The sequence below is a fragment of the Rhinoraja longicauda genome, chromosome 5 (assembly GCF_053455715.1).
Source record: "Rhinoraja longicauda isolate Sanriku21f chromosome 5, sRhiLon1.1, whole genome shotgun sequence".
Lineage (NCBI taxonomy): Eukaryota > Metazoa > Chordata > Chondrichthyes > Rajiformes > Arhynchobatidae > Rhinoraja > Rhinoraja longicauda.
This window is the reverse complement of record NC_135957.1, coordinates 59,593,853-59,620,092: the sequence shown is the minus strand read 5'-3', so window position 1 is coordinate 59,620,092 and position 26,240 is coordinate 59,593,853. Positions and strand designations below refer to the sequence as shown.

The 26,240-nt window shown below is 39.6% G+C and overlaps 2 protein-coding genes across 2 annotated transcripts in view; one reads left to right on the top strand and one right to left on the bottom strand.

Moving 5' to 3' along the window:
• The window catches only part of nt5dc1 (5'-nucleotidase domain containing 1), a 434,656-nt gene that overhangs the window by 177,450 nt on the left and 230,966 nt on the right, over positions 1-26,240 (bottom strand). The window lies entirely within an intron of this gene.
• The window catches only part of LOC144593817 (uncharacterized), a 174,952-nt gene that overhangs the window by 49,400 nt on the left and 99,312 nt on the right, over positions 1-26,240 (top strand). The window contains exons 6-7 of the mRNA XM_078399936.1: positions 9,804-9,976; positions 10,644-10,710. Of these exons, the coding sequence (XP_078256062.1) occupies positions 9,804-9,976; positions 10,644-10,710 (240 nt within the window). The remainder of the gene's footprint in view (positions 1-9,803; positions 9,977-10,643; positions 10,711-26,240) is intronic.

The window sequence follows — 26,240 nt, the reverse complement described above, 5'->3', positions numbered from 1 at the left end:
CCATTTAAAAAAAAACTTTAAGACTTTTTAACCTTATTATTTAGTATTCTTTGCCTTATTGCAACCTTTTCCTGGCTGGACTCAATTTGTACTGCACATTATACATTCTATCCTCTCCTTGATGCAATGTAATGATAAACAACAACAACTGCACATTTTTATTTTTGAGTTTAGCCTTGATCTGACCAAAACCCAAGAGTGGTTTTTCTTCAGAAAAAAAACTCCTCCCTCGGACATTTGTGGTTTTTATTTTGGGTTTTAAACTAAACAATCATCACAGGGCATATGCCCGACTAAAGAATACATTTGGATTTTGGTTGTGACAGATATGCATTCTATTTTTAACAACACATACTGTTCGGTTAAAATGAAAGGGATGCAATTGATTTTTATGTTCATGCCATAAAATCATAAAGAAAGCCAAAAATAAGTTAAGGCAATGTCTTTTTTTTACCTTCACCACATGAGAAACAAGCTGGGAAAGCAGAAATGTCCTGACTTTATATTAGGGCCGTGCGAAGTGTTGTACAGCTGAAGGATCCAGGAGTACAAATACATGGTTCTCTAAAAATTGCTTCGTAGGTAGATAATGTGGTCAAGAAACCTTTTGGTACTTTGGTCTTCATCAATCAGAGAATTGAATACAGAAGTTGAGTCATAATCTTGCAGTTGTACAAGATGTCAGTGAGGCCACACTTGGAGTATTGTGTTCAGTTTGATCACCTTATTATGGGAAATATGTCATTAAGCTGGAAAGTGTGCAGACAAAAGTTGACAGAACCTGAGGGACTGAGGTAGAGGAAGATGTTGGACAGGCTCGGATTTTATTCCTTGGAGTGCAGTAGGGTTAGGGATGGTCTGATAGGGCTATTTAAAATCATGAGGGGAATAGATTTTGTCTTTGTCCTGTAATGTAGCAAAATGTGGAAAAGGTGAAGGGGTCTGAATACTTTCTGAATGCACTGTAACTGGCTTGAGTGCTCTGAGAAGAATAGTGAGGCTACCAACTCGGATTGGGCAATTAAATACAGAAATTGCAAAGTTCAACTTCCACATTCTCTGTCAGAGTGAGGAACAGCACCTCATATTTTGCTTGGGCAGATTGCACCCCAGAGGTATGAATATTGACTTCTCTAACTTCAAGTAACCCTTGCTTTCCCACCCAGTTCTCCGATCAGTCTGACTGTCCCCGATTACATTTTTCTCTTTTTGTTCTTGGTGTCAACTTATCCTAACTAACAATGATCTATTCTACATTTTCCTTGATTCGCATCTCTTTCACACCTTACCCTTCCTTATCTCTGTGTCTCCCTCTCCCCTGACTCTCAGTCTGAAGATGGGTCTCGACCCAATACATCATTCCTTCTATCCAGATATGTTGGTTGTCCCGCTGAGTTACTCCAGCATTTTGTGTTTATCTTCTCTTCCAGAACTTCTGATTCAGCATTGCACTAGTTCTCCACTGATATAATTGAGAACAAAACGTTGAAATAGTATTCTTTGATGGTTGTGATGAATCTTAGTTATTGTCAACAACCTCTCTGACCCTGAAAATGTAATTTCATATGTATGGAGTCTCACTCCTTCAGCATATTTCATTAATGTTGGAAAATTAACTTGAAATAAGCTATTTTCTTTCTGTCTTTTTATCTCCTTTCTTTTTACCATCTATCGTTCTCACCCTCTGCATAGTCCTTTGCACATAAATCTGTACTGTTCTGTACATTTAATGTATACTTTGAGCTTCAGTGAACATTTTTAGTTGACTTAACAGAAGGGTGTTGTATATCCATTCCCAGTTCTCACACATCATGGATGCTCTCCAGAAGCCACCTTGCTAATTCAGATTACTCTTTAAATCACTACGTAAAAGTCAGTAAACATTCTGTCGACAGGCTTCAGGATGGCCAACAATGACCACCATTCCTGCATGCAAAAGCAAAGCTCTTCACTGTGCCTCAGTACATGTGACAATACTAAACCTAAACCACATCGCAACATGAACCAAATGTATGCTGCTGGTCAAAATGGAACCCATTTACTAACCATAATTAAAATACTGACAAAAAACTGATTAACATTATCCAACAATATGTTGCAATCATTTACAAGTTCCGTACATTTAATCGTCAATAATGTTAATTTTTCTTTCTGCTGACTTGAGACAACAGGAATTTTCAAATCTTCAAAGATACTCCGATAGTTCACTAAATTAGCCTTTATTCATTTGTATGTCTTAAAAAGAAGCATTGACTGGTTATTCAATTTTAATATGTGGAGGTGAGGGTTTTCGGAACAATAAAAGGAGAGCAACTGGAGGAGCTCATTTATGGAGGGAAATATAGTTGATGTTTCAGCTTGAGAGTCTTCATGTAGACTGGAAAAAGGGTCTCCACCCAAAACTCTATCTGTCCTTTTTTCTCCACAGATGCTGCCTGACCCGCTGAGTTCCTCCAGCTGTTCGTCTTTATTTGCTACAGATTCCAGCATCTGCAGTCTCTTATGCCTCTCTCTTTCCAACAAAGCTCAAACCCAATTTTATTCAAAAATGGATTGTTCAGGAGGTGCTGTACTTGCTGTAATCTTGATTTAATTAGATGACAATTACATTACAGGAAAGATCTATCTTGTCCTTATTCACCTTCCCCAGGGATTGGTCCCTCAAAAAGAAAGCTTTTCACTGTATCTCGGTACACGTGACAATAAACTAAATTAAACCTTCAGGCATATTATGCATCATCATTCAATTACCAAGAGCGTACAAAGGCCAGCATTGATTTGTGGTGACTGTTTTTCCTTCAAAGTTTTTTTTTAACTTCTTTGGCATTTACATGAACCTTGACTGAGTATATCTGGTATTCTTCCTGGAAACAGGAAAGTCGTATTCTAAAATGAATTTACGGAAAGAAGGTTTTCCAACATTTCCCTATAAACAAATGAAAACTATAATTTGTGGTTGTCTTTCAAACATTTTTGTACTCAATGTTCCAAATAAACCCATAAATACCAAGAGAAATGTACCTGGTTATATTTAATATCCATGAAAATACTATTTTATGTCAAGAAACCTTAAAAAAAAGTGAAGACTTTATGACCCAATTTCATTATAAAAATGACTGAAGCCTTTTAATTCCCAACTTAAAAATGAGCTGTCTGCCTGATAATTTATTTTTACAAATAAATGCCCTGAAAAGAAAGCTTTGGAAAACCATTCCACCTATGAAAAAATAACGTTTTCTTCAGCATAGACATTAGTGAGGACATGGTCGCAGAGCACTTGAAAGTATGCCATCACAACAGGCAGTTGACAACATTTGATAAAAAGGAAATGCTGATGATGTGTAACAATAGGTTTGAAAAAGAGGAATCAAATTTTGTAAAGTATTTGTGTTTTCAGTAGGCCTGTTTTAAGGTTCTACACAATATATGGACATGAGACGGGTAGTATTTCTTGTTTGAAGAAGGGTCTCGACCTGAGACGTCACCCATTGCTTCTCTCCAGAGATGCTGCTTGTCCCGCTGAGTTACTCCAACATTTGGTGTCTATCTTTAATAGATTAACGAGGAAGGTTAAGTTGAAGGCAACAACAGAGAAACAAATGGGTGAATACATTTGATCTGAAGCCAGCATTGTCCCAAAGGGCTGAATGGCTTCCTTCCATGTTTAAAGAAACACGAGAATATGAAAATGCAGGCATTCTTCACAATTGCATTAACAGATGTTAAACTTTATTAAACCTAGTTTGGAGTGCATGGGTTAAAAATAAGCTTCTGGAAGCCTGTACTTCTTTCCTCAGATCTGGTCTTCTTTTTGAAGAAACAATAGGACTGCCTTGGAGATGCTGATGTCTTTCTTACATTAAAATGTTCTAAGCCATTTGACTGAATAATCAAACAAAGTCTGGACTAAAAACAAGCTTCTGTAGAAAATCAATAGGTCAGGCGGCATGTGTGGAGGGAAATTTAGGGACGAGACCCTTCCTCTGCACTGGACATTTGGACATGAGGATATCAAGACAAATGAGCAATAGCTTGGTCAAAACAATAATTTGTATGGTGACTTAGATCCCTTTATTTATTTATTTGCAGACTCATAAAGAAACTGGACTGACATCCATAGCTGGACTGTTATCATGAGCTTTAAAGCGATAATGGTGAGGAATTCTTTGTTTGGAGAGTAAGGTCCTCAAATCTTATATTTGTAAGCTATCGTTCTTTTAATTTCTATTTAGAGTTGATGTTTTACAGCTCAAAAGGATCTGATACCTACCAGTGACAGACTCCATGGTACAGGCGGTGGAGATTTGCATATACTGGTTGATTTCACAGATCAACCCATTCCCACAGGTTGGAATGTAGCAAATGTAACTTAATTATAAATGGTCACAGATTCATAAAAAGGGATTGGTCAATGAAGGACTGAGATCAGAAAAAAAAATCTTAAAGATTTTTTTAAAGATAGTGAATCTTAAGGTAGTGAATGTTTAAAATTAAATACCCAAGAAGGTTGCGAAGGTTCAGTCACTGAGCATATGCAAAAATGTTGTATATTAAAGGAATCGAGGGATATATGATTAATGCATAAAAGCAACATTGTGAATAAAGATCAGCCTTGTTCTTATTGAATGCAAGAGCAGACACAAGGGACAAAATAGCTTAATACCACTTCAATTTCTTATTTTCTTATGTCTTTAAAAGTAATCAGTTAACCACCAGTGATATATTATGACTCTACTGTTGATAAGCAAATTATCTTTGGAGACTCTAGTAGAATAAGCAGTGGACAACAAGGTAACTTGAGCAGGGAATAACCTGGTGTGTCAGATGACTTACAAATGTGGATATCCCCCCAAGAGTCAGTAAAGATGATTAGTCTGATAAGCACTCCCGGAGCCTTATAATCAAGGGTGTATCGAGACAGTCCTGAACAGCACTTTGGGCATTTCGTCATACAAAGACCACTGTATATATTGTGATATCTAGTTACACAGTAATCTAATCCAAACTATGGAATGTGAATCCCTGATAATCAAGCTGAATACTGTGTCTCTCCTAAATCTATATTTTCTGTGCATTTTTCCAAGTTTTCTGAAAGAAAATCGAAATTCTGAAGAGAGATGCATTCTCATTTGGTTTTATTTTATGTACAACAAGTCAATTTTCAAGGCACAATAAAAATTACCTTCAGTAATGTTGGCCTTGCCAGCAAAACCTTCATCTCAAGTACAAGAAACAAAAATAACGTGCCACTTACTACCCTTAAGTGGACTGATTATGGGGACTGTGCTGTTGTAATAGCTTTGTGCTTAACACAAGCACGTTTCTCTCCAACTAAGCCGTGCGCCTTCTATGCCCCATTTATTCCCCATTTGGCTCTTCTGCCCAGCCAATAAAAAAAGTTGTACTTCTCACTAAAACTGAAACAGAAACTGTTGGAAGAACTCAACAGATCAATCACATGAAGCGTTACATTTATTAGAGATGCTAACTGAGCCATAGAGCAATTCCAAGACATCCAGTTTTCATTACAGGTTTCCAGCATCCACAGTGTTTTGTATAATTGTTCCATTAACTTCTTTCCCGACTGTTGCTCCAACAAGTAGATGTTAGAAAACTATCTATCACCCACAACTGCCCCCTTGTGGCATGGGTTATAAAGCACTGAGTCATATCATTGACTCTCATAAAGACGTGCACTATCTGTAAAGCAGGCTTCTCTGGCTGCACAACTATAATGCCTGTGGCCCCACCACAAATAAAAACCCATTATTTTTAAATATGCAATGCTTGAACAAACTCATTACCAAATCTATTTCAGGGAAAATAAAAATGAAACGATCACAAAATATGACAATGACTCGACTGAAACTCGGCTTCAATTTTCATTTAAGGAGGGTCGTTAGTTTGTAGGTCTCAGTTATAAAATGCAAGCTGCACAACAGTTTTTCCCTTTAATAGTTGCACCCGGAAATTGGCAAACAAATTTCCTAATACTGTAAATGAAGATAAATCAGTCAACAAATCAATGAGAGCTGTGAGAATATAACAAAACAATTAAGGACCATTTTTTGTATTCATTCAATCTATTATTCAGCTGCCATGTGCCCCATCTTGCTGCAAAAGGCCCCTGTTCCTCCAGCTTAAAGTATGACATGCTCTATTTTCAATCCACCACTCCTCCAGAGAATTCAACCATTTTTATGTTTTATTCAACGGTGAGATATGGATGTCATTAGCTAGGACAGCACCACTATCTGACTATACGTCCTTGAGAAGGTTTTGATGAGCCCAGCTAGTTATATTTCTGCTGGGTAAGGATTTCTGCAAAGATTAACTTAAAGACCTGTGGTGTGGAAGGATTTGATTAGACCATCCTGAAAGAGCATCAGCAAGCATTTGACAGGCGGAAAAAACACTGGTGCAGAAATAAAATTTGAAAGCAGATGTCACCATACAGAGGGATGCCTGAGGCAGTTCCATCTGGTAGGTCCTTGCCCTTATTTTGCCATGATCCTCCAAAAAAATTCCCCTGTTAAGTATTAATCAGATCTTTTGCATATGCGTAAGCTTTATGAACTTCGAGTCATAATTTGTGTGAGGAGTTGGGACTTGAAGGTGAGCATCGGAACAGGAATGTTTAATTGAAATGCAGTGAATTTGCAGCAGTGATTTTACCTAGAAATCCTGGTCTTGTTCTCGTTCAAGGAGTGCTCAGGAATTTAACTTTATTCTATTCCTAATCGTTTCCAGGTCAGACATGACAAATCAAATTCCAGACCTTACTTTGCTCCTGTGCTTCAATTGCATTGTGGTTTTGCATTTGTTTTGTGTGACCAAGTGGGAATGGGTATTAGAATAATTTTTTAGTTAGAATGGGAATAGGAATATTTTTTTACACAGTATTACAGAAACCAATGTTTTTTCAGAATAAATGTAACACAAATTCACTTAGGTTTTGAAAAACCAAGCACGTCTGAATGCTTAGTTCCCATCAAAAAGTCCCTTCAGAAAATCAGAATGCAGCAGACACACTTCAGAAAACCTTACAGTTAGAAATTGTTTTTATTGTAGAGGTCTCCGTTATACAGCAAGATCAACTGTGACATAGTTTAGTATTTTATGATATGGTTGAATGTGGGATGATTTTGGTATTGACCTTTTGCCTTCCAGTTCCAATATGCTGCAGTACTGTATTCTGATTTAGAATAAAATACTAATGCTTCTATCTGGGAATCATAGATGCCCACTGAGGGATTCAACTCAACGTTATTTGTTAATGTTGTTTGTTAATGTTTATGCAATGCACTCAGTTTTCCATTTCATGAGGACCTCTATCCCAAATGGTTGTTAATTCACTGAATACTTCTGAGAATTCCTTTATTATTAGCAATTGTTGATTGGCATTATACGTAGAAATCAGGAAAGAATATTTGTGAAGATACAAGGAACTGCAGATGTTGGTTTACCAGAGAAACACAGTGCTGGAGTAACTCAGCATGTCAGGCAGCTCCTCTGGAGAACATGGGTAGGCGATGTTTCGGGTTGGGATGCTTCTTCAGAGGGCTAGAATAAGACTCCCTTCCTAAAAAGTCACCTGTCCATATTCTCCAGAGATGCTGCCTGATCTGCTGAATTACTCCAGCACTTTTGAGTCTTTAAAAAAAAATAATTATGATGCAGCTGGCATACATATTCTCGTGTAATGCCAAGTACAAAATGCATTGCAATGATTGCCTACCTCTGAAATATCAAATATAACAGTTAATCAATCATTAATATATCACTGTAAAGGCATCAAGAGTTTATTGGTAGAGCAATCTTGGAGAAGGAGACCCATGTATTTCCCTCTGCAAATTTGGGTCAGTGGATGCCAAGAGGAGTGTAGGAGCACCTACATCCGAAGCAGTCTGGCATCCCTTCACAGCCCACCCTCACCTTCTGAACACATTGGCTTCCAGGTCCCTATTGACCAGCTCTCTCCAGTGCCAGAAAAGGAAGCGTGGGGCAAAAAATAAATAAATATTATAATCCAAGGATTGGCCAGAAAAGAAAACAAAAATACACACAGAGCCCTTAAATGGCATTAAACAGTAGTCTGGAAAATCTGAGGAGCTTTTAAGGGCTCTTCTGCCTGTACGCCTACTAACCCCAACCATTTCCTCTCTGTTTTTAATTTAAATGAGCCATCAAAAATCATCAATATCACCCCATATATTTACACAGGCATATTTAACTTTATCAATATTCCAGTTATTTTAGCCTGCCATGACAACATAAGCACATATAAATTATTTCCAATTCCAATCTAATTACCCCTAAAGAAATAATTCCATACCATTATTTTCTGCTGTCCTTAAGTCTACAGATCCAAAACATGACCACAAACACAATGAAAACATAAAATCTACACAGTGCACATGATAGGTTTTATCTTTAAACCTACTTGTATCCATTTGAATTCATTTATTACGATTTTAGTTTAAGACCGCATGTATTTGTAAAATTCAGGTAACCCCAATTATTATGCCTGTTTTAGCAATTCTCTTGATGAGAACGCGATTGAAGTACCAAATATCAATACAGTTTTCTGAGCACCACGGTGCCGAGGAATCCAAGTGCTCTGCCTGTAGCATGGCTTTCGTGAATCATACTAACTTTCGTCAGTATGATTCACGAAAGCCATACTACAAGCATAGCATGTAATTGGGAAAGCTAACAGAATGTTTTTATTTATTGGTGAGGGAAATGACAACAAAAATTGGTTGGTTATTCTTTAGTTAAGGAAGGCATTGGTGACACCACATCTGGAGTACTATGTATGTGTGCCTCATTGTCACCTTCCCCCCAGCTAACAATGAAGCATTCTACATTTTCTTGATTATCGTCTGCTTTGATCTGTCACTTTCACACCTTACCCTTCCATATCAAGTCTGCCTCTCCCCTGACTCTCAGTCTGAAGAAGGGTCTTGTCCCAAAACGTCATCCATTCCTTCTCTCCAGAGATGTTGCCTGCCCCACTGAGTTACTCCAGCATTTTGTGTCTATCTTCGGTGTAAACCAGCATCTGCAGATCCTTACTTAAAGGAGGATCTTAATGGGTTGGAATTAGTTCAGAGAATGTTTACTCTTTGTTTGCTGTGATGTAGAAGAGGGAGGAGGGAATCTGTTTAAGAAAGACAGGTTGCACTTACAGGATTGGGACGAATCTTGAGCAGGTTGAATACACTTCTTGAGGGTTAAATTAACTGGCAAGGGAATGGACAACAACACAGAGTAAAAGAAAATAAGACTTATTTACACAAAATATTGTATTCCGTATGAATAGATAAGGAAGTGGTGCGGTATTAGAATGGCACAACTTTTGTATTCTTTAAATGTTTGGCATTATGCCGTAGCATTAGAGTTGCTGCCTTACAGAGACCTGGGTTCGATCGTGACTAGGGGTGCTGTCTATATGAAGTTTGTACGCTCTTCCTGTGACCTGTGTGGGTTTTCTCTGGGAGTTCTGGTTTCCTCCCACACTCCAAAGATGTACAGGTTTGTAGGCTAATTGGCTTGGCAAAAATTATAAATTGTCCCTAGTGAGTTTAGGATAGTGGTAGTGTGTTTAGGATAGTGGTAGTGTGTTTAGGATAGTGATAGTGTGCGGGGATCGCAGGTCAGCGAATTCAATGGGCCAAAGGGCCTGTTTCCACATTATCTCTAAACTAAACTAATGTGCTATTGCTGGCAAGGCCAGCATGTATAGTTCATTTCCAATTACCCATGGGAAAGTAATGGTGAATCACTTTCCTGAATCCTAGCAGTGTTCTGTTGAAGGTACTTCTGCAGTGCTTTTGGATAGTCAAGTGCAGGATTTTGACAAATCAACAATTAAGGACTGGCGAGCTAGTGCCATGATAGATGGTGTTCAATATACAGAGAAACCTGCAGATGATGTTGTCCGTCTTAGTGTTAGAGATCATGGATTTGGCAGGTATTGTTAGAGTACGTCAGCATGCAAAAGTCATGCGTATTGTAGCTGTGACACTCTACAGCCACAGAGCAGCAGAAGTAAAGGGAACAAACATTTAGTGATGGATAAAATGGCAATTCAACACGCTGCTTTGCCCTTGATCTAATCGAGGTTTTGGAGTGTTAGAACTGCACTCACTGCGGCAGGGGGAGAGCATTCTGTCATGCCTCTGACATGCCCTGTACTGGCATCAGAATCAGGAACAAATGACATAGGTTTAAGGTGTGAGGGGAAAAGAGATTTGGCAGTCTTGTGCTTTATTTCTCATAACACAAGAGACTGAGCGTGATCTTGTGGAGATGTATAAAATGATGGAAGGAATAAATAGATGGATGGATGGATGGATGGATGGAAGGAAGGCATGGTTTGAGTTGTCATGAGATGGATCACCTGCCACTGGATATTCATTATCTGATCCACTCCTGCAGTCACAGTAGGTATGTCTGCATTACATGGTGCTGGACAAAGACGATGTCCCTAGAAATGTTTGGAATAGAACTCATTTGTTTTGAATTGGGAAGAAAGAAAGATGGTATGAGTCTACTAGTGGTATTCTATAGGCTATAGTGAGTGAAAGTGAAAGAAGCAAATATTCTGGTGATTTGAATTACCCCCATTATCCTTACAGAGCAGATATTTTTGCTAAAGCTGGGGATATACAGTACCCACAAGCCAGAGCACCCTGGATGACAAGGGTAAGAAAGCCATAGAATTGTACAGCAAAGAAACCAGCCATTTTGGCCCACACCAACCATGCCAAATACTGTAGCTTTTGATATTAATCTCATTTAACCATATGAAGTTCTCAGCCTCCTATGTCTTGACTATTGAAATGCCCACCTGATGCCTCTTAAAAGTTGAAATTCTGTCTCCACGACTTCCTTGAATAGCGTGTTCCAGATATCAATCCATCTCTGTACAAAAAAACATTTCCTTTGATCCCCTTTAAACTTCCCCCCTCCTATATTAAACCTATGTTTTTTTGTTGTAGTCACCATTGCCATGGGGGAAGGATTCTTGCTATCCACCAATGCCTCTCAGCCTCTGCAACAGGAACAAAAATGAAGCCTATTTACTCTCTCATATATATACTAAAACTCTTGTTTGTTTGTTTGTTTGTTCCTGAACGACAGCCAAAATGGTACACGATAGCGCGACAATTTTAGGACCACCTTACTCACCGTCGTCCCTTTGGTGCTAATGGAAGAAATTTCATTGAAATCGGTGTTATATTTTTAAAGTTATTCACATTTGAAAGTTTAAATCTATCTCCTAGGGAGGGAGGGAGGTGGAGGGAGGGAGGATAAGGGGGGTTGAGGGGGATGGAGTGGGGGGGAAGGTGGAAGGTTGAAGGGAAGGGAGGGGAGGGAGGAGGAGAGGGTGGAGGGGAGGGTGGGGGGGGGGGGGGAGAGGGTGCTGCACCAATGCAGGAGAGGTTTGGGCCCAACTGGTCCACTTGGTCTAGTTATAACTAAAGTCTAATCTAGGCAGCATTCTTGTGAATCTCTTCTGCACATTCTCCAGTGCAATATAGGGTTGTAGAAACGTGTTTTAACACATGCCCTCTATTTCTTGATTCTGCGACTGTGGGGGAATATATACTGTGCATTCACCCCATTTATTCCTTCCATCATTTTACACATCTCCACAAGATCACCCTCAGTCTCTTGTGTTTTGTGGAATAAAGTACAAGCCTGCCAAATCTCTTTTCCCCTCACACCTTAAACCTATGTCCTCTGTTCCTGATTCCCCTATTTTGTGTATGCATTCACCCTACCCCTCATGATTTTACACACTTTTATAAGATCACCACTCAACCTTTTACACTCCAAGGAATAAAGTCCAAGCATGCCCAAAGTCTTCCAACAATCCAGGCAACATCCTCGTAATTGTTTTCTTGTGGTCTTGGGCAGGTTAGTGACTTTTAGGAAGATGTTGGAAGGATGGTATCTTGCATTTACACATTATATACAGGACAGGACACTAGGCAGAACTTCCCTCTTGTTATGGGATCCCCTATATCCACTGTAAAGGCAGATGGAACATCAGATTAATATCTCAACTGAAGAGATTTTGATTTAGGTTTATTATTGTCATGTATACCAGGATACAGTGAGAAGCTTTGTTAGGCATGCTATCCAATCAGATCAGATCATATCATACATAAGTACAATCAAGTCACACTCAAGTACAATAGTTAGAATAAAGGGAAAGTGCAGAATATAGTTCTCAGCATTGTAGCTCAACAGTTCTAGAGAATTGCCAATGTCTCAAAGGGGCGGTGTTGAATCAGACAGTACCACAGCTTAAGGTGGGGCTACTCAGAATCCTGATAACAGAGGGGAAGAAGCTTTTCCTGAGTCTGGTGGTTTGAGGTTTCAAGCTTCTGTATCCTCCGCCCGATGGGAGCATGTAGATGAAGAATTGACCAGGGTGGGATAAGTCTTTGATTATGTTGGCTGCTTTTCCAAGGCAGTGCGAAGTGTAGAAGAGGTCAATGGTGGGGAATCTGGTCTGTGTAATGGACTGGGCTACATCCACAACTTTCTGCAATTTCTTGTGGTCTTGGGCAGAGCTGTTCCCAAAACACGCTGTGATGCAACCCGACAGTGTGCTTTCTATTGTACATCTGTTTTTAGTTTGTAAGAGTCATGTTAAAGACAATATCAATCTAGATTGCGCTAGATTGCTAAATGCTGCTACCAACTGCACCACAGTTTACACCGATGCAAGAACAGCACTTCATAAATAGCATTCCAAAATAAATCTTTATAGTTGAAACAGAATGCCGTCTTGAAAGATGCTTACAATAACTCTTCGGTCCTGGTAAAAATGTTAAACACTTCCTAAATTTACACATCAGGTCTAATAATATAATTTAAAATTATGCTGATATTGTTCGCAATCTTATAGCTACAGGTCTTACCTTCATGTATTTGTGTAAAAACTAATAATTAACAGGATATGCAAAACTGTTTCAAATCTATTCTGTAAAAGCGGTTTTTAAAAAGAAAAAGAGTACTGGGTGGGAAGCGGAAAACTAAATATTGCCATGAACACTGCACAATTACCAGTTATAAATAAATAGATGGCCTTGGTTCATTCCATCATCATTGCCAGCCTTTTTAATTTATTTGTATCTAAAATAGTTTGAGATTTTTAGTTGTACCTGCAAATCTGACCACTTAATTTAAAGTGATTTCTATTGACCAAAACAACAAAGAGCTAAATAGTCATTTGAGTAAAGAAGATAATAAACATTTACATTGAAAAATTAAAAGCTCCTGAAATCAAAAAGAAGAAACCGTGACCAAATGACAGCATTAGTACACTGAGATGAATACTCACGAACAAGTATATTTTCCCAGGCAAACAAGAAGTTACAGATTGGACTGCACATCATTATACACCAAAAGTAAAAAAGGGCTGGTGGGAGTGGACACATTCACGTTCCTTCAGTTAACCATCCAACCTCTTTAAAGATTAAATGTTATTGACCCCAAATGTAAATTCCATTTCCTCGCTGCCTGGCATGGATTGTTTTTTTTAATAGCATTTTTTTGCTTTTATTCCCATACTATTTAAGCTTCTTTATCTAAAATATCCTTGATTATCAAAAACACTTAAACTTACTGCAAAATGGGTGGTCATGTAAAATGATTGTACAGGTAATTGGAACATGGTTTCACATCGTAACATTGAATAATGTGCCTAACGTCCGTAATTTGAAAAGACAATTAATGTTAATAGCAAACAAATTCCTAGTTCTTCTGGCACATGGGAATCATCACACATTATTCATTTAGAAGAGTAGAGGTATAAATTGAAGCGAGGTATTTTCCACTTATCAATGAGAGAAAATCTACGATGATCAACTCATTTTGTTCTCATGCAATTCTTAATAGCAAGAAGCAGACAGATGTCAAATCGCCTATGTGCTATTTGATGCTGGAAATAATGCACACGAGAAGAGAGAAAAATGGATACCTTATACCCTCATTATATACAATGCATTATTAAATTACAATACATTTCCTTTATTGATCTTCATGTAGGATCTGAAACCTGAAAAATTATATTGCAGAATTTGACCTGTGTCATTGTGCTGAAATAGAATACTGTGCACATTGATTCACAAAATGCTGGAGTAACTCCGCAGGTCAGGCAACATCTCAGGAGAGAAGGAATGGGTGACGTTTCGGGTCGAGACATTGATTAATCAATAGCAGAACAAATTCTGTTGTCCAGAACATCAAGACGTTATCAGAGCAGATCTTGCTCTACTTCTCTGTATGGGCATCACCATGGGCATTCTACATTTTCAATGCTGATATAGATCTGTTCCGACAGCAGCTTGTTCTGCCCTGCAGCTGTCCCATAGAGTCCAATTAACAATTCAAACCTCTGTGGGCTTCGCAGAAGCAATTTCCATGCAAGGCATCAGTGCATGACCAAGATAGACATAGAAACATAGAAAATAGGTGCAGGAGGAGGCCATTCGGCCCATCGAGCCAGCACCGCCATTCATTGTGATCATGGCTGATCGTCCCCAATCAATAACCCGTGCCTGCCTTCTCCCCATATCCCTTGATTCCACTAACCCCTAGAGCTCTATCTAACTCTCTCTTAAATCCATCCAGTGATTTGGCTTCCACTGCCCTCTGTGGCAGAGAATTCCACAAATTCACAACTCTGGGTGAAAAAGTTTTTTCTCACCTCAGTTTTAAATAGCCTCCCCTTTATTCTAAGACTGTGGCCTCTGGTTCTGGACTCGCCCAACATTGGGAACATTTTTCCTGCATCTAGCTTGTCCAGTCCTTTTATAATTTTATATGTTTCTATAAGATCCCCTCTCATCCTTCTAAACTTCAGTGAATACAAGCCTAGTCTTTTCAATCTTTCCTCATATAACAGTCCCGAGGATCAATCTCGTGAACCAACGCTGCACTGTCTCAATTACAAGGATGTCCTTCCTCAAATTAGGAGACCAAAACTGTACACAAGACTCCAGATATGATCTTACCAGGGCCCTATGCAACTGCAGAAGAACATCTTTACTCCTATATTGAAATCCTCTTGTTATGAAGGCCAACATTCCATTAGCTTTCTTCATTGCCTGCTGTACCTGCATGCCAACTTTCAGTGACTGGTGTACAAGGACACCCAGGTCTCGCTGCACCTCCCCCTTACCTAACCTAACACCATTGAGATAATAATCTGCCTCCTTGTTTTTGCTGCCAAAGTGGATAACCACACATTTATCTATATTATACTGCATCTGTCACGCATCTGCCCACTCACTCAACCTGTCCAGGTCACCTTGCAACCTCCTAACATTCTCTTCACAGTTTACACTGCCACCCAGCTTTGTGTCATCCGCAAACTTGCTAGTGTTGCTTCTATTCCCTCTTCCAAATCATTAATATATATGGTAAACAGTTCGGCCCCAACACCTAGCCTTGCGGCACTCCACTCTCCACTGCCTGCCATTCTGAAAAGGACCCGTTTACTTCTACTCTTTGCTTCCTGTCTGCCAACCAATTTTCTACCCATGTCAACACCCTACCCCCAATACCATGTGCTCTAATTTTAGTCACCAATCTCCCGTGCGGGACGTTATCAAAGGCTTTCTGAAAGTCTAGATACACTACATCCACTGGCTTCCCTTCATCCATTTTACTTGTCACATCCTCAAAACATTCCAGACGATTAGTCAAGCATGATTTCCCTTTCATAAATCCATGCTGACTTGGAGTTATCCTTTTACTGCTATCCAAATGCACCATTATTACCTCTTTAATAATTGACTCCAGCATCTTTCCCACCACCGAAGTCAGACTAACTGGTCTGTAATTCCCCGTTTTCTCTATCGCTCCTTTCTTGAAAAGTGGGATAACATTAACTATCCTTCAATGCACAGGAACTGCTCCTGAGTCTATTGAACATTGGAAAATGATCACCAATGCGTCCACTATTTCTAAAGCCACCTCCCTGAGGACCCTGGGATGCAGACCATCAGGCCCAGGGGATTTATCATCCTTCAACCCATTAGTCTACCCAATATTATTTCTTGCCTAATGCAAATTTCTTTCAGTTCCTCTACCCCCCGAGATCCCCTGTCCTCCAGTACATCTGGGAGATTGTTTGTGTCCTCCTTAGTGAAGACAGATCCGAAGTACCTGTTCAACTCAAGATCTATTGATTGTCATGATAATGTTGTAATATTGTGACCAATAATAAAATCACAGCCAGCAATTTTGGGGCCACAGAAGTCATGCTCCATTTTATGCTACATGTTATGGAATGTACATGTTGGCCTATTTTATGGGCCATCATGCATATTGGAAAAAAACAGAAATCAGACAGGAGCTGGATATCAGATCCTGTTGCACTACTACTGGACTAAGTGTTAACAACATTTATTTCATGCCTTCTGACTTTTTATACCCATTTATGCTGGTGGAGTAATTGTCAAAATATTTGTTGAGAAGTTCCTCAACCTCTACCTTGGCTCACTGTATTACATGGATGGACAAATATTGAAGACCTGGAATGGAAAGATTCTTTATCGGCACATGCTAAGATCAGCACAATTTTCTGCATACACTGGACCACAAAATTCCAGGGTGTTGGAATTCAACAGAGCCAGAGAAGATCTCCCTCTTGATTTTTTTGCTGGATGAAAATGATTGATCTTATTAGTTAGTTGCTTTACTAAATAACATGAAATATAGGACAACATAGTGCGTCTTTTTTCATGAAAATATAGAAGCTTTGCATGTAAGGAGTGCTTATTTCTCAAGCTGGAACGGAAGCAAATGGCGGCACAAACTTGTTAGTCTTGAGCTTCTACGTAGTTTACAATACTGTAAAAGTTATGGGTCGTCCCATGGGGTTGAGAGAAGTTCACACCTCCATCAGTTGCTGTTTCATCACTACATTTTAAATGAGGCAGGACAGGCACATTAGATTTACAGATTTACAGATGAGGTTGTATGCAAAAAAATTGCAACCATGTGCTAAAAGTCACAGAGGAAATGGAAAGTTCTGTAGCATCAACTGTAATGTTTCAGGCTTTCAGAGTTTTATCAGGCTTGCCTGCTTTCCAGCTCAAAACAGATTTTCCTTGTTTTAGGTAAAGTGGGTTTAAACAAGTCACAATTAGAACTGTGAAACAATATGGCTCTAGATTAAAAATCAACAGAATATCTCAAATATTTAAATTCTTACAGGAAGATGCCTGTGTGTGCTGGAGACATGCTGACAGAAATGATAAAGGCCACAAAGAAAAACCAAAGCACAATTTAAAAAAAATGACAGATGTTGGAAATCTGAAACAAAACCAGAAAATTCTAAAAACACTCAGTGCCTGTGCAAAGAGATACAGTTAACGTATCAGGTCTAGGATCATTTGTCAGAAGAAAATCAAAGTCATTGAAAAATAAGTCTGCTCTTGTAGATCTTTTATCTACCAGTTGCATTGTGTTGCAAAACAATATATCTGTAGATCCCAAAAATTCAGAGAGTTAGAGTAGCCAGAATAGCTCAGCAGATCAGGCCGCATCCCTGGGATCATGGAGAGTTCAAAAGTTCATAAGACATAGGAGCAGAATTAAGCCATTCAGCCCATCGAGAGTACACCACCATTCAATCATGGCTGATCTACCTTTCCCTATCAATCTTATTTTGCTGCCTTCTCCCCATGACCTTTGATATGCTTACTGATCGAGAACCTATCAATCAAAGTCATTGAAAAATAAGTCTTTAAAAATACCCAAAGACTTGGCCTCCACTGCCTTTTGTGGCACTGAATTCCACAGATTCACCTCCCACTGGTGTCAGTCTGAAGAAGGGTCCTGACCTAGAATGTCACCATCCATGTTCTCCAGAGATGCTGCCTGACCTGCAGAGTTAATCAAGCAGTTTGTGTTTTTTTATGTATTAACCTGCATCGGCTGTTCTCTGTTTCTAATCCATGTAGATCTCACTTTGTTTGCACAAGTCAAAATCATGAATATAAACTTCCATGATAAAGAATGCATCTACAAAATGTTCTTCACTAGACCCTCTCATTCCAACATCTTAAGTACATCCCTTTGCTAATACCAATGTAACAATAAAGTCAATTAAAATTCAAAATGGTAATATAATTGGGCTGGTTTGGATGCCACTCTGGAATTCCTCCAAGCCAATGGACCTCAAAAACCAGTAGTGGATAAAAGCTAAAAGGCACGAAAACAAATACCAGTCAGACTAACCACATGTTAGAATTAGGACAGGGCTTCTGAGACGAATGAAGGTACAGTATGGCACATGTTTACCAAAATTATAGGTTTTTTTTTCTCTTTTCGGTCACACCCTCTCTTAAATAATCTTTCATCTAAAGTAGATCACAGGAAATCATAGATATAATAACTGAAAATGGCATTTGGTTTCACTGTCCACCATGATCAGAAGCCTCTTCATAGCCTCTTCTACTTCATTGAAGAACACTGAAGACAGTTATGGTGGGTGGAGAAGGGATCACTTGTCCTCTCCATACCACGGGGTTTTAACCTTTGAGAAATGAAATTCCTCTGGGTGAAACAAGATCTTTGTGAGTCACGATTTTGTTTGGCAAATCGGATGGAAGAAACCACAAGCTAGAAATTCTCCTGAGTGGAGCAACTATGTTATGGGCCACATGATTGATTTTATCTGAAAACCAACTGTCCTCCGTGTATGTACAGCGCATGCAGGTGCGTGTTAGTGCAGTGCCCTGCGGGCTATGGAGGTGCTGGATCCGCGGAGGTTGCATCAACTGGCAGGCACCACGTGATTCATAATGTCGCTGTGATATTCCAGCATAAGTGTGCATTTAAGAGAAACATGGGGCCCCAACCACAGACATAACCCTCTACCAGAGCATGAGCCACTGTCAGGGGTTTATCAATGAAGCGTTGTCTCTAATCTTCACAAACAGTCCTGATGCTGCTATCTTTAAGTTAAGCTGTCTTCTTTCTTGTTGAAGGCTCTGTCCAGAATGATCCGTCCACAGGATGCCTATTGCTCATTTATGATACCTCATCAGTCTTTGGACTTTATCAATCATGGAGAACCTCAACCTAAACTGACATCAGGTTATCTCCATGTTTCCCTTCTTCGTCCCTAGTGGGTAGGATAGTGCTAGGGTATGGGGTGATTGCTTGTCGTTGTGGACCCGGTGGGCCGAAGGACCTGTTTCCGCACTGTATCTCTAAAGTCTAAAAGTAAAGCCTGATGCTGAGCAAAATGGCCTTCACCTCTGAACTGACTGAGGAGTTCAATGTCGGGGTAGTGGGCTTAGGAGAGAACACTGATTTTGGTTCACATATTCAGCTAGTGAATTTGGACGATTTGTGGAGACAGAATCGATGGCACCGACCGCTCCAATGCTCTGGGATGCCTGCTGTAAGTAGTCCATGTCTCGGAAGCATTCAGAAGGGCAGGGATCACAACTGCCTGGCAATCATGTTGAGCTTGAGGTTTTGTTCTTCAAACACTCCTTTCCTCAGACAGCCAAGTACTCTTGACATGGAGATCGTGGTGGATTTCATCATCAATGTCTGCCTTTATTGAGAAGTGACTCCCAAAGAGATCCACATTTTTCAGTGTTACATTGTGGATGTTTATATAGGGAGGTGATGTTGTACACCAAGGGTAGGATGGAAGAAATCCGTTGTTTTACAGTTATTTAATGGCAGGCCACATCTCTCATAGGCGTCAATGAATAAGTTACCGTAGTTACAGTTTAGTTTATTGTCACATGCACCAAGGTTGATGACAACTTGCAGCTTACCCTCTGACATACACAATCATCATCAGTCCTGCAATTGAATGACTGGATTTTGGAAGATTTCGGGTGGAGGCAAGAGTTTGAACAGCTTTCCATGAATGATAATCTAAAGGAAGTCTGCTGGACATGCAATTTTGAGGCAAGAATGATTAAGTGGATGTATATTATATCTATCGCTTCGCTGAACACCTGCGCTCGGTCCGCATTAACGCAACTGATCTCCCGGTGGCCCAGCACTTTAATTCCCCCTCCCATTCCCAGTCTGACCTCTCTGTCATGGGCCTCCTCTAGTGCCATAGTGAGGCCCGCCGGAAATTGGAGGAGCAGCACCTCATATTTCGCCTGGGCAGTTTGCAGCCCGGTGGTATGAACGTCGACTTCTCCAACTTCAGATAGCTCCTCTGTCCCTCCCTTCCCCTCCTCCTTCCCAGATCTCCCTCTATCTTCCTGTCTCCACCTATATCCTTCCTTTGTCCCACCCCCGACATCAGTCTGAAGAAGGGTCTCGACCCGAAACGTCACCCATTCCTTCTCTCCCGAGATGCTGCCTGACCTGCTGAGTTACTCCAGCATTTTGTGAATATATTATATCTGAGCCTCGCTTGACTCAAGGCTGCACTGAGGGTTGAATATTGCATGGTTTGAATCATGGTTTGCACATCATCATGTCACACTGGTAAAAAGGCAACCAATTTCTTTGAACAGTCAAATTTCGGAGGGATTCTTTACGGTTTCTTTTGTTGAGTGGAATTCATTTAAAATACTGGATGCTCTCCCCTTTGAGGATTACTGGATCAGAAGCAGTAACACTGAAATATACTTTCTTGAAAGTTAGTGGATGGTGCACAAGAATAGGAGCTTTTTCTGCTGAGTTCAATAATACCTCCAACAGAAGTTAGAAAATGTTAGAAAAGTATACAGTGGGCATCATGAAAGGCAAGCTAAATTAGGCTCATTCACCCAAGAGCTTAGTGAAGAACTTTTAGATACAGGTTGAAAATGTTAAAAGAAACAGTAGCTATTGAAAATCTGAATCAAAATCATTAAATTCTGCTGCATTTTTTGGTTTGCACTAGTTTTAGTGTTATTGATAGTGGGAAAATGTCCTTATTTAATCATTGGTATCACAAAATGCTGGAGTAACAGCAGGTCAGGCAGCATCTAGGAGAGAGGGAATGGGTGAAGTTTCGGGTCGAGACCCTTCTTCAGACTGATGTCAGGGGGGCGGGACAAAGAAAGGATATAGGTGGAGACAGGAAGACAGTGGGAGAACTGGGAAGGGGGAGGGGAAGAGAGGGACAGAGGAACTATCTAAAGTTGGAGAATTCAATGTTCATACCGCTGGGCTGTTAACCTGCCCAAGCGAAATATGAGGTGCTGTTCCTCCAATTTCCAGTGGGCCTCACTATGGCACTGGAGGAGGCCCATGACAGAAAGGTCAGACTGGGAGTGGGAGGGGGAATTGAAGTGCTCAGCCACCGGGAGATCAGGTCGGTTAAGGCAGACTGAGCGAAGGTGTTGAGCGAAACGATCGCCGAGCCTGCTTTTGGTCTCGCCGATGTAGAGAAGCTGACATCTAGAGCAGTGGAGGTTGGAGGAGGTGCAGGTGAACCTCTGTCTCACCTGGAAAGACTGCTTGGGTCCTTGGATGGAATCGAGGGGGGAGGTAAAGGGACAGGTGTTGCATCTCAAGAGGGGGTGGTTTGGGTAGGAAGGGGACGGAAGGGACGAGTGGACCAGGGAGTTACAGAGTTTCTCTCTCCTAGATGCTGCCTGACCTGCTGAGTTACTCCAGCATTTCGATTTGTACCAGCATCTGCAGTTATTTTCCTACATTACTTAATCATTGCTCTGTTTGACTGTGCATAGCTCTGGCCATTACATGAATAAGTTATGAGAAACATATATAAAAGCATGTGTGGATAATATCAAATAGCATTCTCCTGATCTATCCAGTTCCAAGGGTTTGCTCTGCATTTTAGTTTAGTTTAGTTTATTGTCACGTGTACCGAGGTACAGCAAAAAGCTTTTGTTGTGTGCTAGCCAGTCAGCAGAAAGACAATGCATGATTACAGTCGATCCATTTACAGTGTAAGGGAAGAAATGCTGCTGTAGTAATAGAGAATTAAGAGTGTGGAGCGATTGTAATATGAGTTTGTAGATGTGCTTCTGTGACTAGCACACAAATCGTCAAATAGAGTTAAAGCTTTAGGCCAAAATCTACAGTCAAATCCTCAACTCTGATTTTGATGTCTGGAGAAACCTGTTGCTAATTGTGTCATTCTAATGAGCAACACTTGAGCTCTTTCAGCCCAAAATAGGTTTGTCATGATAAGCTTCAAGAGCAATTTTTAAAAACATTTTTATTTGGGCAATGCTCAAGACAGCCATCTAGGATCAAGGCAGACCAAAATACAGAAAATAACATCGACTTATGCACCTACAGGTTGAGTAGTCATTTTACAAAATGTAATTGAAATATTAAAAATATTAAGGTCAGAAAACTGATTTTAGTGATAAATGACATTTTATGGATGTTCTCTATAATAAAATCAGGCCACATTAAAGAACTTATTTATGATATTCCATTTACACTGACCATTAGGTGGTGCCAACAGGAAAAAAAAAATTGAGTTGAAGGATGAAATAGTCTAGACTCACTTTTTATATATGCAGAGAGTGTTGTTAGCAAAGCTTATTTTGTACTCCTTCATGTCATATTACAGTTGCGAAATGCCTTCTCAGACACAGACTGTAAAGCATGCAATTTTTACCAGACTATAATTTAGGTTGCAGCATGTCTTAATTAAAACTACACATATGTCATGTAGAGAGTATCCCCATCTTCCTGTGATGTTTGGAATCTTCTTTGAACAGAAGACTTAATGACACATTTAATGACATTTAGAATTTTAATTTTAAAATATTCATATTTCTTTTCCCCAACAGAATAGAATATTTGTTTGCAATGTTTATAGGCACACGATCCACTAGGAAAATAAATGTTTATTTTGTCAAAATAAGACATGTTCTTAAAAATGATATGACTATAATTTGGAATGTTAAAATACCTGAAATTGATTGGAACTAATCAATTATAGACCATGAAAATCACTGGTCCCCTCTTAAATATCTGTAGTACATTATATACTGTAGTCATACAAGTAAAAAAAGGCAGGATTGCTCTGAATACATACTCAGTTTGTAACATTCTATAAGGTTTATTGAGTTTGGAGCAGAAATTTGTCTTCGATTTCTTGGGCTAAGTAATGCTAGGATATCAGCCCCTCTCATTCATTAGCTAAGTGAAAGAAGGGGTTGTCAACAATGCTATTAAGCAACACTTGCTCAAACATCTTCAACTACTTACTTCAATCATAATATCAGGAGTGGGGATGTTTATTTATGATTGCACCAGGTTCAATTCCACTTGCAAATCCCCTGTAAATGAAACAACCCATGTCTGAATGCAACAAGGCATACACAGCTTTCAGACATGGCTAAAATGTGGCAAATTTCATTCGTGCCACAAAAATGTTGGGCAATGACCATCTTTAATACTTGAGTCTAACCACCAATCCTTCATTTTCAATGGCATTACCTTCACGGAGACCCCGCCATTAAAATCCTTGGGGTTACCATTGACCAGAAACTCAAATGGACCAGCCACATAAATATTGTGGCGACAAGAACGGGTCAGACGGTGTATATCCTGTGGTAACTGACTCACCTCCTGTCACCCCAAAATCCTTACACCGTCTGTAAGGCACAACTCAGAAGTGTGAAGGAAACCTGGAAGAGTGCACTTCCAATAAATTCAACATCATCCAGGAAAAATTAGTCTACTTGAAAAGCAACTGTGAATTATCTACAGTTCACCAACAATACACAGCAGTTGAAGCATGCATCATCTATTAAATGCACTGCACCAGTTCACCTAAATGTCTCCGAAAACAACTCCTGATTCCTTGACCTCCACCATCACATAGGACAAGGATAGTGGGTGTGTGAAACATGTAGTTTATGACTTGGCATCAATGTTATCCTGACTTCAAAATGTACTAATGTTCCTTTATTATCCCTGGGTCTAATCTTGGGAGATTCAAACCCAACACACTGTAGACGTATCTTTACCAAGAGGCATGCAGAAGGTGGCTCTCCACTATCTTTTGAAGACCAATTAGAAATGGGCAATAAATGCTGGCCTCTCCAGCTGTATGAGCATTGCAAAAAATGAAAAAACAGAAAGTTGCATTCACTTCCTGGCATCTGGTCCCTTGGTTGAAGTCCTGTCATTCAGTTACAATAGCTACCCACTGGATTTATCTGGATTTTCCTTCAGGCATTCAGTATCCATTAATGTCAAAGAAATTCCCGTGAGGAGGGGAACACATTGTATCATGGATACTTCAGTATCTGGGGTTGAATGGTTTACGCTTGCTTCCATTTTACGTTCTCAAATTAATAATCAAAATCAAAATTTTACCCGATAAGTTTATGTTTCAAAATTCTGAACAGCAGTCTTCTCCAAAACACAAAATGTGATGACTTAACATGAGATACATAAATTCCTCAGTAAAATTCTCTCAAACAAATCTGTACAAATGTTAGTCTAATTTCAAATTCAGTTAAAATTGAAAATAACAATACAACTGTTGAGTTAATTAAAATAAGACACTTTGACATTCTAAAAGCAGCACCACCAAGTTATATGCAAAGCACAATTTAATGTAACCATTTTTAGACTGTTGACAGACAACAAACAGAAGGGAAAAACAAATTTCAGGTTAGCCCACAAATCTAATACAGAATGGAACATTTATAATATGCCTTTCACTTGCCAGAAAACAGCTAGAGGCTAAGTTAAATATAGTATTAAAACCTTTGGCTGTAGTCAAATGTATATAAACTAGTGGATCTCCCATGGTAATGTTCACAGGCAGTCTAGGATGTGGAGTGCAACCGCTGGTATTTACCACAGTCCTGCTGCAGTCTCAATGAGACGGCAGAGCACCACCGCTGCAGCGCAATAAATTTACTGAAGCAATGTAATAGACATAAGGGAAAAGTATTAAATTCTTTAATGATAACACGGTACAGGACTCACAGATGTTGCTAGTGAGAAATGTGATCTCTTCATTACTTTACAAAACCTGCTCCAGATGTAAATTGTTTCCCCCCTTAGGTTAGCAAGTGTTCCAACTAGTAGAACTGCTGCCTCACAACTTCAGTGGGCTGGGTTCAATTCTGACCTCCACTGTTGTCTGTGTGGAGTTTGCACATTTTTCCGATGACCATGTGGGTTTCTTATGAATGCACCGATTTCCTCCCATATACCAAAGGTGTGCGGTTAAAGGTTAATTGGCCAATATAAACTAACCTTCAGATGTAGGTAAGCGCTAGACCCTCATTGCAGACGACAAGTGAAGTTGATGGGAAATGTGGAGAGTATAAACTAAGTTAGGGAAGAATAGAATCTGCTTTCCAAAGAAGCCAAGATAAAACAAATCATTTGTGACAATGATTAAGTAAAACTGATAATGCTGCAGAAATATAATTCAGAAATGTAGAAGAATTTAGCCTGAAATGATTGTGGGAAAGGTGGAAGGTGAGGTTCAACAGCAGCCCTCTCACCTTTGAGTCAGCCCACCGTGGATTCGGATCTCATTCCACAGGCTTGAGCACATAACCTCCACTGGCACTTCAGTGATATAACAAAGCTCTGTGGCTAAAGGTACAGTGTTTTGGAGGAAATTAACCTGTCGCCCCATGTTTACTCACAGATGGACGCACATCTTCATGTGACTTCAGGCAGAGATGAAGAAGCCCTGGCCAAAATTTATTCCCTCAGCTAATATCATTAAAGTGTAATATTTGGTTACTTTTACCATTATTATTCGTTTAAATTTTTTCTCCACATACTTTCTGCTATATTTCCATACAACACAACGATGACTACATTTTATAAAATACTTTGTTGGCTCTGGGGCATCATAGGATATTCTGAAATTGTTATAGATATTAGATAAAGGCAAGTCTTTCTTTTCATATATATTTTGTTTAGTGCCTTAGTGTGAATGCAGTAAGGAGTTACTTGCACTATTTACAAAATAATGATAACAAAGGTCACTATGGATATTAATGTTGAGAACCCACATTGCAATTTAGGCCACTTGGAGGAGGTGGTTGAGAAAAGTAAAACAATGACTTTTGCTTCTGCAGTTCAACATAATTTGATCAGAAATTAACCTGTCGCCCCATGTTTCTTGACAATTAGCATTACAGCATCTCCAAGATCTCCCTGCATGTCTCTTCTGGGAAAAGAAACAAAATAAGGTTGTGCATTCGCGCCTGAAGCTCCTCACCGCTAAGTTTCGGAAGTTCAGCAGAGATACCGTGTGCTCCCAAGAA